This window comes from Pleurodeles waltl, chromosome 1_2 (assembly GCF_031143425.1).
Source record: "Pleurodeles waltl isolate 20211129_DDA chromosome 1_2, aPleWal1.hap1.20221129, whole genome shotgun sequence".
In the NCBI taxonomy this organism is placed as follows: Eukaryota; Metazoa; Chordata; class Amphibia; order Caudata; family Salamandridae; genus Pleurodeles; species Pleurodeles waltl.
Window position 1 is genome coordinate 932,197,564 of NC_090437.1, and position 18,511 is coordinate 932,216,074.

The 18,511-nt window shown below is 41.5% G+C and overlaps 1 protein-coding gene across 6 annotated transcripts in view; it reads right to left on the reverse strand.

Annotated features, from left to right (window-relative positions):
* Window positions 1-18,511, reverse strand: part of MICU3 (mitochondrial calcium uptake family member 3) — a 387,135-nt gene that overhangs the window by 119,588 nt on the left and 249,036 nt on the right. For all 6 annotated transcript variants that reach the window (XM_069200650.1, XM_069200668.1, XM_069200685.1 and 3 more), the window contains one exon: window positions 6,159-6,330. In XM_069200650.1, coding sequence (XP_069056751.1) covers window positions 6,159-6,330 — 172 coding nt within the window. The remainder of the gene's footprint in view (window positions 1-6,158; window positions 6,331-18,511) is intronic.

The window sequence follows — 18,511 nt, forward strand, 5'->3', positions numbered from 1 at the left end:
TACTGCTTAGGTCAAGAACCCCTACACCCAGTGCTCAATGGGCACAACCTATGACAATGCGCAGCGGCCACTGAGCAAAATCCATGGCAAAAAGTCATTTGCAGAAATCTATGGGGTAGAAGCATTTCTTGTCCCTCTAGCTTCATAATTGATCCTTATCTCTTTAACTCTGCTGAATGAGCCTCTAATAAAGCTTCCACCAGCTGATACAGCAGATAATATTTACCGCAATAAAAGAAGCCACTTAGGTTTTATTATCCCAGATGGATGGTAAAGCTCCTGGTTTAGAAATAGTCGTTTTGACATGAAGCAGCTCAGTGTTGAAGTCTGGGATTCGCGTATTCTAAATTTGGCTGAGAAGTTGGCTGCAGTGGTAGCACCACTAGACTGATGAAAGTGCTGAAAACATATCCATTCACAAACAAGCAATGGCAAAGCCATCAGCTCTCACCTATCTGAGATCTTTTGGCTTTGTCAAAGTTGATTTTTTTGCCATGTTGTATAGTAGTGCAGCTTTTCTGCAGCTAACTATACTTCCTCTCTGTCTGGAGAATCACAGTGTGTTAAAAAAAAATAAAAAAAAATAAGAAAAATGAAGAACTGGAATACTGTGCTGAGAAATTGCCAGGGACTTGGACATTTGCAAGCATTCCATGATCCCCTTTTTCAGTTTTAATATAATGCCCTAAGCGTGGTCTCTGTCCCTCGATACGGGTCCTGTGCTTGCTGTACCATAGTATTCATGCAGCACCTCACTGATGAAGCCCAACAGTGCTGAATTCGGCTGGGGGTTCTTTGAGTTCCTGTTCCCTGGGGCCATGGCCTGGAAGTTAGCAGTAGGCTATTCTTAGAGGAGTCGACCCAAGACTGATTTGAGTATGGTTGTTTGTCACTTGAGTGGGGTAGCAAGAATGAAAAATAAATTGAAATATGGCCCTGCATGATGACCTTCTTTAATGTGACACCTCAAGCGGCACACACATGTCCGTTTTGCTGATGAGATTCATACGCACATTCTTGCATGCTCCTGCACAGATCCAGTAGGCTTCACAAATGTTAAATCTTCAAGAAAAACATTAGATTTCATGTAAAGGATCATCAATTTTTATCACTACTTGAAAAAGAAAGAAAAGCATCTTAACACATAAATAAACAATGAAACCATCTTATTTCACCTATTCCAGTCCTAGAAAAGTCAGGAATAATTAGGTATGCATAAAAATCATTTGGGTTATCAAAGCACATTGATCCTTGGGATCCTGATTTTTCTTTTACCATATATGGCCCATTTTTCGCTAAAGTCTATGAATGAATGCACAGACGACTGTGTGCTGATTTCATTTATTCCTGGTTGAATTAGTACATCGAGTGTACTTATTTACCAACTGTATCTTTGATTGAGTCGCTTATTAGAATCACAACCTCCTTTTAGACATGCCAATGTCAATGTCTACTTAAAAAATTTTTTTTTTGGTAGTGCATTGCTATTACTAAAGCCCATAGAAGCGTGTAAGTAACATTCTTGGAATGTATATGAGAACACAGGTAATTCCAGCATAATTTGACATATATTACTATCTACGCATTACAAATTACAAATGCCATAGGGGCACTAATTTGTTTAACTTTCCTGATTTGCTTCAACTTTTATATAGTGCCTGAAATGGCTCCTATACAAATGAAGAATTTTTACTCCTTGATGACGTATTTAAAATCAGGTAGTTTTAGACATGGAAATGCATGCTTGCTTTCATTATTTTTCTAGAATTTGCTAGACTTTTTATGACTTTTTATGCATTAAACTCATGTTTCAATATGACCTCATTCAAGATTGTATTATTAGCAGCTTCAAAAATGTGATTAATGGTGAGCGTTTAATGTTATGTTGAGTTTCTTTCACCACAGCGAAATCCAGAATCTTCTGATGTTTATGCAATTTAAGGATTAAAATAAACCAGGCAAATAAGTATCTGGAATAAATGTTGTTTATGCAAATGATGAAAACAACTATATTGCTTACCAATTCGTCAATTTTGAACCGGACTGCTATTCAACTCGGTAATTCTCTAAAGGAAATTACTATTTCAGTATGGATGCTTTAGTAATAATAATAATAAACCAGACATCGACAGAGCAATGCCTTCAAATTGCAAACAAGAGGATCACTGTGCTATGCTTCTAGCTATCTTTGCTGTGACATAATGCTCTACAGTGTTTAGCCTTGAAGAAGGAAGTGTTATGGGGGTATGCCCTAAACCCCTCTTTGGTACATCAGCAACACAAGTCAAAAAGAACAACACAAGTAACATACCAAAGAACTCATTTTATAGTAACAAATGTATTATATTTAGTTGTAGAACCACATGAAGCTGTCTGATTATATTGAAGAATTATTCTTCTCTATCTGTCAATCAGTATCCCTTTAAATCACTCAGGTTTATCATTGAGGAACAGTCTCAAGTAGAACTCCCCAAGAAAGTGCATCACACTTGAGGGAGGGTTCCAAGACTCTAACCGTCTGCCCCTACTCCCAAATTGTCAATGGTCCTCAGCTAAGATTAATAAGAGTATTGTGAGTATTCTGCTATGTAAGGACCCCTGCCAGCAGAATCAAAGAATGTCTTTTTTTAGATCCATTCCCATGCTTTTTTAGTTAAATTAGTGTTGGTTACTCAAATAGGAATAATCTAGTCCAAATTAACAGGCCACATTCCCTTTCAACGTGAACAAGAGCAACCCCAGATAACTTTAAGGCCATTAGTACCAATTAAAAAGGTAAACATTGAATCCTAAAGTATATTGAGCTGGTCACCCACTTGTGGGAATACCGATCACACCTAGGGTGGCACATTAATACAAAAGGTGGTTTGAAAATAAAATTAACTATACAAAACATACTAATTATTGGCTTTGTTATTGTTTATTTTGTGACACCCCCCTAATTTTGTGGAACCTGCTGGCTACGTAATTATTTTAGTGTACCAACCCAAATATCAACCCTGGATCATCTCAGCAAGGTGAGATTAGGTGACCTCAACCCACCCTCGGGAAAGACAGACTGACCATATTTGTACTTGAAACCTTTTGCTTGATTTAATATAATCTAATTATTTCCAAATGTAGTAACTTCATTCTTAAAAATATTTTGTGAGGACCTTTACAGTTACTGTACATTGTTCTACTGGGATGTTCTCCAAGATGATGAGAAAAGATGGAAATGGGGAGCTCCCTTAAATCTCTCTACCTTCTTTTCTAGCTCTATTAATGCCCATTCCTACAGATGTTCACCTCAAGTCCATTCACTCTGCTCCTGCATTTACCACTGTTCACATCTATGTGCCTGGTTCTTCACAGCTGGTGAACCCCTCCTTCGACCTACTCTCCATTCTTCAAACTAAGAGAAGGAGGACTCACAACATTTGATGCAGACTTAGGCTAGTAGTGAGGCACCTCTTATTTCTGGCCATTTATTTGGAGAGCTTCAGTGTCAGAATATTGGGAAAAAAATCTGATATATATTGTGGCCTAAATAGTACTTACAAAAATGTTGCTCTATTGGGTGCAGATTTCCTATTGTGGTTTTTGTAAATTATATTTAGGGACAAATCATTTCTGTCCGATATTTTGTCAATAAAATGTAGATATCATGCCCCTTGTTTGAACCACAGTATTTATTTACAACGTAATTTAATCGCAAACTATTTTTGTACACTATTTTCACTGCATAATTTTCCAAATATTACTGGAGCATACTCCATGCTCACATGGTCTCTGGGTACCACTTTATGTACAAGAAGGCCATGCCACGAGATTCAGAGCCAGAGACCTCAACATTAAACTACGCTCTCTCCTGCGGTCAGACACTGCAGCCTACCCCCCGTAGGCACCCAACACTGCACCACCCACACAGCAGGGGTTGGTCTGTGGCCAGGCCCTGCAGCCTACCTCTGTAAACACTCAACCCCATGTCATGCACAGCCAAAGGCCCTGGGCATACCCCCATTAAGCAGCCAACCCTGCGCCACGATGTCCTCGGCAATGAAAAGGGAGCAGGATTGGAATACCCTAACCTCCTAGCCTTGGGGCTAGGGTTCTGCCGGGACCCCACCAGGGCAAAAAAGCATTTTTTCTTGCAGCAAAAAAACCCAAACAAGTATGGTCTCCAGCACTTGTTGACCACCACCTCTTGGGGTTTTGGGCTTTAGAACAAAATTTGAAGGTGGGGGGAAATGTGTACCCCTCCACTCAGCTCTTTTGAGCCCCAGGGATACGGACCCCTTCCTGGGGCATAACCAAGCCCCAGGGACCACCACCTCCCCAGGGCTGAACAAAGAAGTATGCAGGGGGGGCACGTAGACCCCCTGGGCCCAGGGAAACACCACCTCCCTAGGCCCAGGGAAACACCACCTCCCTGGGGCCAAATATGTAATTGAAACTAGGAGGGGGGCACTCCCCAGGTGGAATTTAGCCCTGGGGACCCCATTCATCAGTGCCCTGACATTGTTAAAAGGGGGAGGCGGACTGTGCAGTCCATGTCCCTGGGTTGGTTGTGGCTCTGGGGACCCCAGTGCCTCGGGCCTGGCCATTAAAGCCTGAAGACTCCTGAGGTCCCAGCTGGCTCCCTGTTTCCTGCAGGATCCAGCAATACTCCAGCATGCAGGGAGCTGTTAGAAATGCAAGGTAGCAGGCAGGGAAACAGATGAAAACTCCACTACCAGTGAGCGGGAGCAGTTTGACAGCTCCCACTTGCTGGAAGCAGAGTTAGTGTTTGCGCTTGCTTGGTGGGAGTTGTCACAGCTCCCGCCAAGCTGAAGCAACCAGCTAGCCAAGCTGAAGCAATTAGCTATCTCCCAAGGTCGGGCACCCTGGGAGATAGAAGGAGCTCCCACTTGGCAGAGCACTCGAAAACTTTCAAGATAGCAGCTGAACCAACTGTCTTACTAGTTGTGAAAATTTTGTGAAGATTCATCAAACAGCGCCAAAGTTACAGGCAGAACAAAAAACGCTTTTCCTATTGAAACTAGGTCCTAATTATACCTACTGGTGACCACTGTCAGGTGAGATATATATATATATGTATATATGTATTATATACATATATATATATATATAAAAGCTCTTGTGGAAAGGGAAACATTTTCCTAAGCCACCTATGCCAGTTAGAGAGTATGAATATATTATTGTGAGGAAGGAAAATAGAAGCAGGTACATTTGATGAGGAACTACGCAATGCCAAATGAAGGTTTGTATAAATATATTACATTAATAAAAACGTACGAAGTGAAGGTGTAAATATAGGGCAGCGTTTGAGGAAAGAAAAGCAGGCTGTTGAAAAGCTCTAGGAAAACCTATATTGTTTTTTTTTTTTTTTTTGAACAATTTCATGTTTAATCTATAACTGAAATGCATTTGCCCTTTGGAGGCCTAGAGGACGATTCTTCCGAACAAGTGATTTTCATTTCGCTCAGACCAACGGCTCTATGTATCCACGTATTATGGAATTCATCTACGTGCAGAGATGGTTCTAGAACCCAGATAGCTCCATTCTCCGCGATCTGGGTATGAATACTGGTAGTGTTTGCTTACTGAGGGTTCTGCTCAGGTGCCACACTTATTAGCCAGAAAAGCAGACATTCGCGTATCTACTACACTGCTATTTAATAAATGATACGTTCCTAGTCGTGCATGCTGGAGTTGTGCTTAATCAAGCAACAGTGGGATGTATGCTATGCAAATCTATACAATGCAGATCTCCATAGTTTTGGAATACATTTAATAAACTACAAAGAAGCATGAAAAACTATTAGAAACTATGTTTACTTTATATATTTATGTCACTGTTTTTAACTTCGTAAAGACTACTGATTTGCTATTCAATTTGCATGGATCTTCTTTCCTGCATTTATTTGTAACCCTTTATTATATTTTGATGCAGATTATATCATTATAACCTACTGCGAGAGCTAGACCGTATGTTAAAGGGCCTCTACCTGAGAAATGGAACCAAGAGAGGGTTTTTGACAGGAAGATAAGCATTGGAATGTTGGAACAGAAGATAATGATCCCCCATTATTGGTCTGTGCCACTCACTGACTTTAAATAGGATCCCACCATTCTAACTGAAAGAAAGAACAAAAAACAAACAGATTTAGCTGTACCTTTTCTTCCGGAATTCTTTGACGAACATTTTCCAGATAGCTAGATGTATTCTCTACATTTGTGTACCGTAGCAGAATGTGAGCAAAGTCTTCCTCGCTGATGGCGTTCATTCCTTTAGAGTAGGTCAGGAACTCGATCTCTAGAATCTCTGTCTGAAGATTATCCATGAATCTACAGACAGGGAAGGAGGAATTTAGGAAAAGTGTATAAAACAAATACAAAAGATTCAAGTATTGATCTGCTTAACAAGGAGTACAGTTATTCATGTTTTCATGCAACAGTCGTATGCAGCCACTAATCATTACTCTTCCAAACAGTTCTTTACACAGAATGTGCATGTCTAACTAACAAACAGACATCAATATATTTCACAAGTGAAACAAACTAGAATAAATTATCACACAACATCGTAAAGGTAATTGTAGGTATCTATTTGCTTATCAGAAATGTCCAATTTAAATGTTCCCTTTACTTCTGAGAAATGAGCAACAGTACTGTATGGTTTTGTTGCTTTAAAATGCTTGAGTAGCAATAGATTGCATATGCTCATATATTGTAATGAGGACCTATTCAAGTTGGTCTCGTATTTTATTTAACTTCAAGGAAATGTCTGATAATTGTATTAGTTAAAAAAGGTAAGTAGGCAATTAAATGTGTCGACTTCGCAGTGTCGAGAGGACCCTGAGTGACATCAGCGGAGTTATGGCAACGACGGACTTGCATTGCAGGCCGCGGTTGTTGCGTGCAGCGAGGTCCATGGAACGGGAGCAGGCTGCGGCATTGCTGCTGTGGCTGAAGCCGTTCCGGCATTCCTGAAGTCGGAAAATAACAAAAAGCTAGCTGGTGAAGTCTTTGTTGGAACCTGAGACTTCAAAACAGGAGGCAAGCTCAATCCAACCTCTTGGAAAGCACTTTTGGGGGAAGGCAGAGTCCTTCTCAACAAAGCCAGAGGCCAGCAGGGCAGCAGTCCTTCACAGCAAAAGCAGTCCAGATGAATCCTTTGGCCAGCCAGGCATGTCCTATTGACAGGTTGTAGGTGTAGGTCCAGAAGTGTCTGAGTTGTTGGGGTCAGAGACCCAGTTTATATACCCAAAAATGCCTTCGAAGTGGGGGAAACTTCAAAGAGTGGTTTTGAAGTGCACAAGTCCTCCTTTCAGCACAGTCTTGTCTTCCAGGGTCCCAGTAGGGGGTTTGGCAGTCCATTGTGTGAGGGCAGGCCACTAACCTTTGAAATGTGTCAGGCCCTACACCCTTCCAGCCCAGGAAGACCCATTCAATATGCAGAGGAGTGCACTGAGTGTTCTGTGTTTATGGTTGTCTGGGTGAAATGCACAAGGGAGCTGAAAACCCGCCCAGCCTAGATGTTGATTGGAGACAGACTGTAAGGCACAGATGGTTTTTAAGAGCAGAGAAATGCTCACTTTCTAAAAGTGGCATTTTTAAAATAGTAATATAAAATCCAACCTCACCAATAAGCAGGATTTTCTATTACCATTCTGGCCATACTAAATATGACCTGGTTACCCCTTTTAGATTAGAAGCTACCACTCAATAAGTATATGAGGGCAAACCTAATGCTAGTCTATGAGAGGAGCAGGCCTCACAGCAGTGGAAAACAAATTTAGGAGTTTTTCGCTACCAGGACATATAAAACACAGGTGTACATGTCCTGCCTTTTACCTACATAGCACCCTGCCCTATTGGTTACCTGGGGGCTACCTCAGGGATGACATATGTAGGAAGTGGGGAGTGTAAAGCTTGGCAAGTACTTTTAAATGCCAAGTTGAAGTGGTGGTGAAACTGCAGCCCCAGCCCTTGCAATGGCAGGCCTGACACATGGTTAAGGGGCTACTTAGGTGGGTGGCACAATCAGTGCTGCAGGCACACTATTAGCATTTAATTTACAGGCTCTGGGCCCATGTAGTGCACTTTACTAGTGACTTATAAGTAAATCAAATATACCAATTGGGGATGAACCAATGTTATGTTTAAGGGAGAAAGTGTATGTACTTTAGCACTGGTTAGCAGTGGCAAAGTGCACAGAGTCCTAAAACCAGCAAAAACAGTGTCAGAAAAGTGGTGGGAGGCAGGCAAAAAATTGGAGGAGGACTACTTTAAAGCTGTCAGGTCTAACAATATGGTAGCCACATTTTAGTGGAGGAAGTTTTATTTTTTTTCGTTTTATTGTTTTTGGCATACCCTTGCAATACACAACAAATACAAAGTTTCACGAGCATGCCAATTTCAGACCTATTGGTTTTGCCAATGCTTAATTCTACTGCAAGCTTATGCTACAAAAAAAAAAAAGAAGAAACCAAAAACAGAGTAAACAGATCATCACCTAAATGTGGTGGCCATATGTGCTTCCACACAACACCAAAGACACCTTAGTTTTGCCAATGCTTGTTAATTTTATGCTGTAATGTGCTGACTGTCACTTATTGTGTCAGAAATGGATGATTCTGCATTTTCTTGATTTATGTGATTGTAACAAGTAACCACAGAACACAGCATGGCTGAGGCATGAGAGAACATTATCTACAGTGGGCACAGCCATATGCGGAACTAATCTAATGGTGGCATCATGGTGCTTCAGCTGTTAACCAGTCACAGCCCTCTCTGGAATCTTGGCATCTCTTCTAAGCAGTAAAAAAGAGAGAGTAAGGGGTCGGAGCACAGAAACACATCTGGCCCTCCAGGGAAGAGACAACATCATTTGAACAATTTATCACCTGATCACAGTGTGAAGGACCACTGAGGGCTGATTGATGGAAGGAGTTACAGACAATCTCTCTAGCACACACAAAATGACATACCTATAATTATGAGGGCCATCCGTTGACCGGAATGAAGTGTGTATTTAATACTATAACTCCACGTGCGCTTTGATATTAGGGAAGGTTATAAAGCGGTGCGTGGCAACTATAATGGCACTTTTAGTTTTTTGATGCACTCGCTCGAAACTACCTAAACACACTATGGGGACCGGTCCTTCTAGCTCACCGGTCCTCGCAAGGATAGTGTTTGTCTGGAACTGACAGTGTTTACCCATGCTTTAAGGACCGAACCGAGTGTGACACACACACACACACACACCCCACCCCCAGGTAATGCTCGCCACACATATGCCTTGCTGATGTCACTGGAAGATGTACAAGTTCCATACACTAGACCAGAAGTATTGGTGGAAACGTGAATTAAAAACCGCCAGTCATCATTTCTGCTAAGGTTTCATCCACAATGCCTATAAGGGGTACTGTTTCTGATTTAAGCTGTCACTCTTGTTTCAACAGCCACCTTCTACCTGTATTTGCAAAACTAAATGATATTCTACATAGAAAATTAGTTTATTACACATTGCAATAACCGGGTCTGCTTTGGGTGCTACGCACTATAATGAGTTTCCTACATTTTACAAGGGAACACATACTGTAGACCTTTGTTCTAGGTGAGTTTCTATAACTGGACCAGGAGTTGACTTTCACACCATCCAAAGGGGACAGAGACAATATTTAAACCATACTGTTGCTGAGTTACACAACAAGGTGGCAGCCAATTGTGATGAATTTGAGGTCTTATAGATGGAAAACTACTTGCTGTGTCCATGCCTTGGCAGGTGGTAAATATAACAACTGTTTGTGATAATGTGCAAATTGATGACTTTAGTACTTCACTCTAGATTTTCTCTTGTGCCCCATATTGTTAAGGGATAGCATTAATATGCGGCGCTCTTTGGCTAGGATGATGTGGTAATTTGCTTGATGACACATAGGTCATGCAAGAAGCTGCTGCTCAACTGGTAATTAGCCATGGAGATCGTTGATCTAGGCCTCTGGATAAGAATAACTGCTAAGGGGGCTGGGGGTGGAAGGGTAGTAGCTCTTGGTGACAACATATTTCCAAGAGTAGAACTAGGGGTAACCTTCCAGCAGGCAGATCAGCTTGACCTCTTGCTTAATTCATAAGGGTATATCATAAGGGTATATCATGTTTTATTGTTTACATGTTGGGGAACAATACCTGTCAAGCTCGGACCAGATAACAGCGAGATGACAGGCTGGTAAGTTGAGATACTATAGTGGGTTCTAAAACTGCCTTATAACAGTGGGTTATATAATGCCGGATAGAGCTTTATATTCATCAAGCCATATGGATTGAGAGACAGGTACATTTACAAAATAGACAATGGCTGTCACAACTATCAAATGCATTACCAAATATCTACATGCTCAAAGTTGGCATCAAGATTAACGTTTTACAACATAATTGGACAGACGCAAGGTGAAATTAGTCATTCTTCAGGGTAAAAAAAAAACATTTGTTAGGTGATGCCTAAAGTAAATATTCAATAACCTGGGGGTCATAAACTTTACATGTTTTATATACTATGGGGTCTAGGGGACTATTTCTGATCACCCACGTTTCACAAGACTTCATACACACTGAGGTACTAGTTGACATAAAAAAAGGATGCACTTGTAAAGACACAGCAAGTTAATGAGTATGATTTACAGGCCAAATCAAGGCAGATTTATTTTTTAACAACATTTTTTATTTAACTGATGTGCAGTAGAACACTGCCTACTAGGACGTGACCATAAGACTTTAAATTTGAATATACACATGTTATCATTTTCCTTTTTATAATCGTTAATAAAGCGACAATGGTGAGCAAGCACATGGTATTTCTTGGATGCAGAGGTTTTGTGCTTTAGGCATATGTGGCAAAGGGATTACAGATTTTACTCATCTCTACATTATTTATTGTTGTGTGCACACTATTTCCTAGCCTCTCCAGAGGTATGGCACTTAACCGGAGTCTGTAAAAGCCTACTCATGCACTGATGGATAGGTCTTCTGTACTACTACATAGAAAATGTTAGGGCAACATGTAAGAATACCAGAAGCTACAATTCTGAAGCCCTATCTGACATAGTAATTGTGCCTTCTAAGAAATTATTCAGTTTTTCTATGGAGCAAAACTCCATAAGTACAGAAGGGGCTAGAGGGAGATATCTTTATGGATTATACCCATGGTATTTGTATATCATTCAAGGGCAAAATATTTTTGCCACAGTGAGGTGACTTGATTAGAGAATAGCATTCATGTATGAGAACAGAATGAAGCCACATATAACTCTGATATCACAGAAAAATAGAGGAAAGAAGTCCCTGTAACTAAGCCAGCTTATTATCAGAAAATTTAGTTCAAGAACTTTCCTGCACATCGAGATAGACATGGTGGCCGACCTGGGGAACGTTCTGACTTGGCTTATATGTAGAAATATGGAACATAACCCCCTATTGAGAAATGACTGGGAAAAGGGTGACAGCAATGGCATAAGAATTCTATCACAACAGCTTTTTTTGGTTTCCACAATCAACTATTCAGATTCTTCCAATTTGTGAACACAAACATCTGACACAAATTGACTGTGTTGACACTGCATTGAAGCGAGCTCCACAATAAAAATTGCAGCGATAATGGCAGCAATAACAGATCTCAAGGTGAACAAGGCCCTAAGCATGCCTGAAGCCAAGTCCACAGTTACACAAGCCTAATAAATCCCTAAATAGATGGAAATCCCATAGGCCATTATTTTTAATAACCACAGACAATGCAAATCTGCCCCAAATCACTGCTGCTACTCTTATTCTACTTCTTCTTATCATTATACTCGTACACCTATAAAGAGCTTGTTTATTATAGGCAAGTCCAAGTGGCCTAACATATGCATGTTGTACAATGCAATCTACAGGTCATGGCGGTCAAGGTGAAGCCACTGTTGACCCAGACACTGGGAAACAGATGGGTGTATCCTATATCAATGTTGCTATTTGTTCTCTCCATGGAGGCACTCTTTCAGAGCCGGGAAGACATGCAGCAATGTAGGGCAGTGAGACTACAGTCTTGCTGTAAATGAATTGCATTTTATTGTATATATGCAAACTATACACTAACTTGTTCCCAGGTTTAGGCATTTGTGACTAGTTTGGGGAGACCTCTGGCCTCTGGATTACTAGATTACTGCAGAAGGTCTTTCTGTTAGGTAGGATAACAGCATTGGATAGTTGATCTCTAATTCAGCTGGGCCCCACACATGTTTAAATATTTAAATAAATGTCAGAAAGTGAGGTATCAGTTGGGATATATGGTAGTTGACCCCAAGCAGTAGTCCCACAAAATTATTTTTTTAAATAACTGTGAGAAAGTGAGTCATTAGTTGGAGGGTATAGTAACTGGTCCCAAGCAATAAAGTAATTAACTTGTTTGGTCCAGTCGCTGGATCTGTGCTTTGTTTAGTGACTTGAAGGCAAGAGTCAATTGATTTTTGACCGCTTCGCCATACAGAGGGTCATCAGGCAGGGTTGTCCCTGCTGACCTTTGCCTTGGCCATTAAACCCCTGGCTTGTAGACTGCACCTGCATACGCAGCTGTGGGGCTTTCTGGCTTATGACAATTACCCCAATTTCTCTGTACATGGAAGGTGTCCATATTTACTTACGAGATGCAGGCGCCTCTCTGCTGGCCCTCATTGAACTATTGGGGGAGTTCAGGAACATTGCAGGTCTCAGAATCAACTGAACTAAGTTATGCTTGCTTCCCCCGTCCCAGAACGTAATAGACAAGCCCTGGCGAGGTTTCCGGCTTGACTGGTGTCATGACACATATATAAATATTTAGGGGTGCAAATTTATCACAGACATCGTGGAGAGCAATGTGGGCTCTATTCATAAATCATTCCCATTTTTGCTATCCCTACCACTGTCTCCGTTAGGCCGGGTGGCGATTTAGAAGATTCGGATACTGCCCAGCTCCTATACTTCTTTGCAGCATTGCTGGTCTTGCTCCCCAGGCGGTTCTTTCATGACCTTAATAGTCTTCTTCTGGAGCTACTATGGGGCTCAGGCAGTATCCATCCTCCAGTCGAGTGGCACTATCCATCCTCCAGCTTCTTGAGGGTGGCTTTGGTGCTCCCGACTATTTGCTATACTATGCAGCAGCACAGCTGCAATGGACTACATGCTGGTTGGGCACGGCCCCTTGTCCAGAGAGGACACCCATTCGCCACATCCTGGAGGGGACACACATCTGTTCATATGGATGACAGATGCCCTGGCATGTGTACCTCATGAGACTCACCCGATGAGGGTGGTGCATCGCTGCTGGCGGATGTATGTGCATGGCAAGGGACCCCACCCACCGTACTCCCCTCTAATCCCCATATGGATGTTAACAGCACTTCGGGAAGTGACTCACCACCATGATGTCACACCTTGGAGAGAGGTGGAGATTACCCAGATGGGAGACCTGTTCCTGGAGGGCACCCTCATGCCCTTTCACGAGATAATGGAGACACATGGTGTAACAGCCGGACAATTCTTGACTTATCATGCCATGCAGCATGCACTGCTCATGCTCTGGGGTTTAGACAGAGCCGAACCGGATACATCCCAGGTTCTATATGCAATCCTATAGTATGGGGGCATAAGGAAACTTATCACAGTACTCTATGTCACACTGCCCTCATCCGTTAATGCAAAGGTGGTCAGGGCTAGGGACTGTTGGATGACATCACTCACAGATGCCCTTTGGACTCTGGAGTTACAGCATGTTAAGGTGGTTTCAAACAACTGACATTTTTGCTTTTCACCATTTAAATTTGTGCACCAGATATACCTCAAGTCAAAACTCATCAAGCGGATGTTTCCCACATTGTCTCCTGAGCGTCATAGGAGCCCCTAATCTGTGGCAGGTTTCAATCACATGTTATGGGATTGTGTGGTCATTCGGTTGGCCTGTGTGGGGGGGGGGGTAGTCACAGAAATTACTGCTGCCCTGGTGGAGTGCTTTCTCTGCCCTTGCCGGAATCATGCATACGTAGCCTTTGGCCCAGGGCCAAATGGGAGAAATACCTGCACAAGTTTATACATCTCAATTTTTTCTTCTTTGAACTGCAAATCACAGTGTCCTGGAAGGCTCCCGCAGGCCCAGATGTACAGTGTTGACTTTCCACATTGCTGAGGGGGGCAAAGGCAGAGAGGGATGTCCATGAGGCAAATGTTGTATAACACAACCACACATGCCTAAACAACGCGGTCTGAACCACGACTGTGTCTTTATCACACATGCCTTTACCACGCATGCCTTTACAGTGAATTTCATTTTAAAAGCATGATTGGTAAAGGAATATGCATGGTAAATTACCGCCTGCCATGCCCGAGCTCTAAAACGACCCTGCCCTTAAAAGTACACCCTCCCCTCCCCCTGAGGCCTAAAACCCGGCCCCCTGCTAAAACTACCCCGCTAAGTCCCAATCTGAAAAGAGACTTTATCATTTTTCCTGAGAAAAAAGCTTTGGCATGCGGGATAAACCTGAAATTCAATCTGATACTGTGGAACTGCCGACCAGATATTTCCTTGAAGTTCTGGAGCTGAAGTTATTAAAAGTTCCCAAACTTCTTTAAGTGCCTAAACAACTGCAGGAGTACACTTCTTTGGCCCCCCAGGAAGCACTTCCAAGGCCCCCATGACTTCGGAGGAACAACTTAGGGAATCTCAAGATGTCAGATATAGGGCAACAGCAAACACCAGTCCATGTCCAGCTGCCACTGGTCAGCTGGGAGTCTTCAAGGAATGTCCTCTTCAGCTTTTTGTTATGTTCCTGAAGCCACCCAGGGAATCAGCCTTAAAATCCCTGGAGATCTTTCTGATCATGGATTTCAAGTGGAATGGGGCCAACCTCCTCAGCACCTTTTCTAAAGTCACAGATGCCAAGTGCAGTAGGTTCAGTCTTCTTGGTATCCTTTCACAGCAGCGTTCTGAGGAAGGCTGGATGAGGATCCAGCTCTGTAGGGTTTACCAGCCTGTAGGTAGGCTGAATCCTACGATACTCCTAGTTCCTCTCTCTCTAATGGAGTAAATGTTTCCTTGACCTGATCTATGTACTTTTTCAGTAGTTCATTTTTGCTTTACTGCAAACATGCTTTAAATGCAATATGTCAGGGCTAATCCAAGATGGCAAAGTTCTTTGGTCAAACTAAACTTGGGCTCTGAGATGGGCTCTGGGGCTAGGAGTGCAAGGGGGTGCACTGTACTCACAAAAAGTCCAGAGACGTCTGGTGGGAAAATAGCAGGGTCCTTCAGCAACCAGACAGGGAATACACAAGAATTGTCTTGTAAACCTTTTGCTTTCTTGGAAAGGTGATAAAACATTTACATGTGATTCAGACAGACCTGTCATGCAGGATTTGACACCAAACTGTCAACAGGAGGAACACAGAGCCCGCCATGTGTATTCCAAAGAATTCAGGGGGGTCATCTCTGTCCATTCATGCCAGCCTAGTGTGTGCTCCAGGGAGGAATTTCACACGTCTTTCGCACCTCATTCAAGGCTGAGCACTAGCTGTGAGTGGCTGGAGAGGCAATGCAAATTTCACCCAAACAGACCTGGCAGGTAAAGAGTAACTTTCTAAAAGTTTTTTTTGCGTAATATTTATTAAAAATCAAATCTCAACATTGAATTGGAAGTTTAATATCTCTTAAAAAAGTAGTTTAACTACTTTCCCAGCTGATCCATTTCCTGATTTAGCAAAATTAGTATTTTAATCTGTACTATACATAGGACAGCTATGCCTGCCACAGTGAAAATAGCTTTTGTGGTCCTGTCGCTTTAGGAACATGGTAACATCAATTAACTACATGTCCCACTTTTCAATTCCATACACCCTCCCTTGTAGGTTACAAAGCGTACAGAAGGTTGACTTAGTGATATTTAAAACGGAGGGTTTACCTGTTAAAAGGATTGTTATAACAGGTTATGTTGTAGGCTTGACATTGCAGCAGTCAGGCTACAATGGTAGGCCTGATGTTTTCCTTTGTCACACAAGTACCAAGTAGTACACATTGGTAAACGATAAGTTTGGCAGTCCACACATGACACTTAACTTTTCATGTCCTGGATGTATTTCCACACCATATACTATCACCTTATGGAAAAGTTAAATCAGTGGGGGATAAGCCATTTACTACATGTTTTAGGACTCAGAGCACATACCCCGGGCACAAGGCAGCAGTACCCCAGTGTGCAGGGTTTAAAAACTGGCAATAAAATTCTGTTCAAAATGGGGGTGACTATGGAAAAAAAGGGGAATTTTATCAGAGCAACATATATAAATCAGCGGAACATAATATTGCATACAGCCATGTTTGTGTGGATATGTTGCTGGACTTTGAAGAGGAAAACAGAGATAACTAAATCTGATTTTATTGGCCGGTCATATCACACTGTTAAAAACAATTATTTTCCATAAATTCACATATGTACTCACAATATCCCTGTGGTTGCTACTAGTCACTTCTTCACAAAGGTTTGGGAAGAGGACAACTACTGCGAGTTGGGGTAGTAGAACCCCAAAAGTGAACGTGGCCACTAACCCTCACAGGGCTAATAGCTAAATGTTGGTATAGTGTTCCATATATCTTTATATAGTTCCAAAAGTTCAGTTGCATCATGCTGTGCACTTAGTTGACAGAGGTATGTGTCATCCAATTGAAGCAATCGAGAATATATAGTTTGCACCATTAGAGTTGATGAACATGTTCACATTCTCAGAAAGAAAGATGTACACCGGCAGCATGCTATCTGCAAATATTTTGGGTGGTAGCAACACCACACAACCTAAAGGACACAAATGATATATCTCACACACTGACATTTGGTACACAACAGCTACAGCATTGAAACTATACCTTAAGCAATATAACTGGTCAGGTCATGGTTTTATTTGTCATCAGTAAACTAATACTACTGCAGCAGATGAAAAGAAGAATTAGTATCTCCCTCACTTTTACCACACAAAAGTGAGGGCGGCCATTGCATATGGATAGCATGAATGGGACACCATAATGTTAATTATTCTAGCTGCAAGGGAGGGAAGCTGATCATGAACATTTATTTATTGACTGAGGAAGCTACTAGCTTTTCTCCTATCCCTGCCAAGATAGACTTGAAACGTGATTTGATATTAATAGAAACCTAGTAAAGTAAAGCAAGGAAACATAAACATATGTAATTATTGAATAAAAGATATAGGATCATTCAATATGAGTGTCTACCTTCAGGTTAAATCACACCAATCACTGTTAGTAAATTTAAAACCCAATTACTCTCCTAGATGTGCATGCACAGATACAAGGTTTCACCATCTAGTATTGTGTGGGTTGGTACTGATGCTTTGTAAGTACAGGATCTCTAAGACCTCGCTGAGAATAGTGTTACTTAGACTGAGGGACCTGCCCGTTTCTAGTGGAAGTGAGCTGTGGTTTGGGGAGCTAAAACATGGGAAATAATGACTGCAAGATATATAGGCTCTTCTCAAAGTGGGGATGCACAATTCCATCACGTTTATTTGGTAGTGAACTAGTTGGCTCAATGAACTAGAAACAACCAAACTAGCAAATTTGATTGTACTGCGAGCATTGTTAGTGAAAAAGTTAATGGCTAACGTCAGTAGGGCACACACAAGATTGTTGATCTGTGTTGTTTGACTTTATCATTATCATTGTAATAAATGGTGCAAGAGCTTTAATATCCATGGGAGCCTTTTATCCCTGTATAAAAGCCAATTTCTGGACTTGTGAACTATCTACTTGCCTGTAATAAAGAAATGACATAGGCGCTCAACTATAAAAAGGTATTACAGTTGAAGTTTGATGTCACAGTGTGTGCTGTGAAGGCAGCTGCCCAGGGGAAAGGCAGAACATGAAGCATAATTAACACCACAGTTTAAACAATAAAAACTAAACCTGCTATGTCCTCATTCTGATGTGTTTTTATATATGAGCATTAATCTACACATTTGAATATTTATGACACAATGTTTTGTGTGCATGCTTTAGGTAATTAACGAAGGTTAGAATCACTATTCATATTTCTTCACATTCTGGGCTGTAGCATAAAATCCGACTTTATCTTGATATCTTTTTTCCAGGACATATGCACCTGTTTTTTTTATATATTTCGTTATGCATTACAGACTACTCTTATTCTTCATGCCTGCAAGCATAGGATCTATTTCGTATGAAAGAACAACACACCAAGAAGTTAAGGTGTTTGTGAGCAGTGTGATGGTGTGACTATGTATTATAAGGCATAAACTTCCCCCTTCCATACATTATAATAATGGTGCTAATCACCTCAGGGTCCCATGACCTTCTAAAGAAACTTTGGCCTCTTTTCTTTCTATGGCCACAGAACTCCTCTGTGAATTGTAATGCACTTATAATGTACAGTAAGGATTACTTTATCCCTTATGTAATACAAGGGAGCCTGCAATCCCTACATAAAAG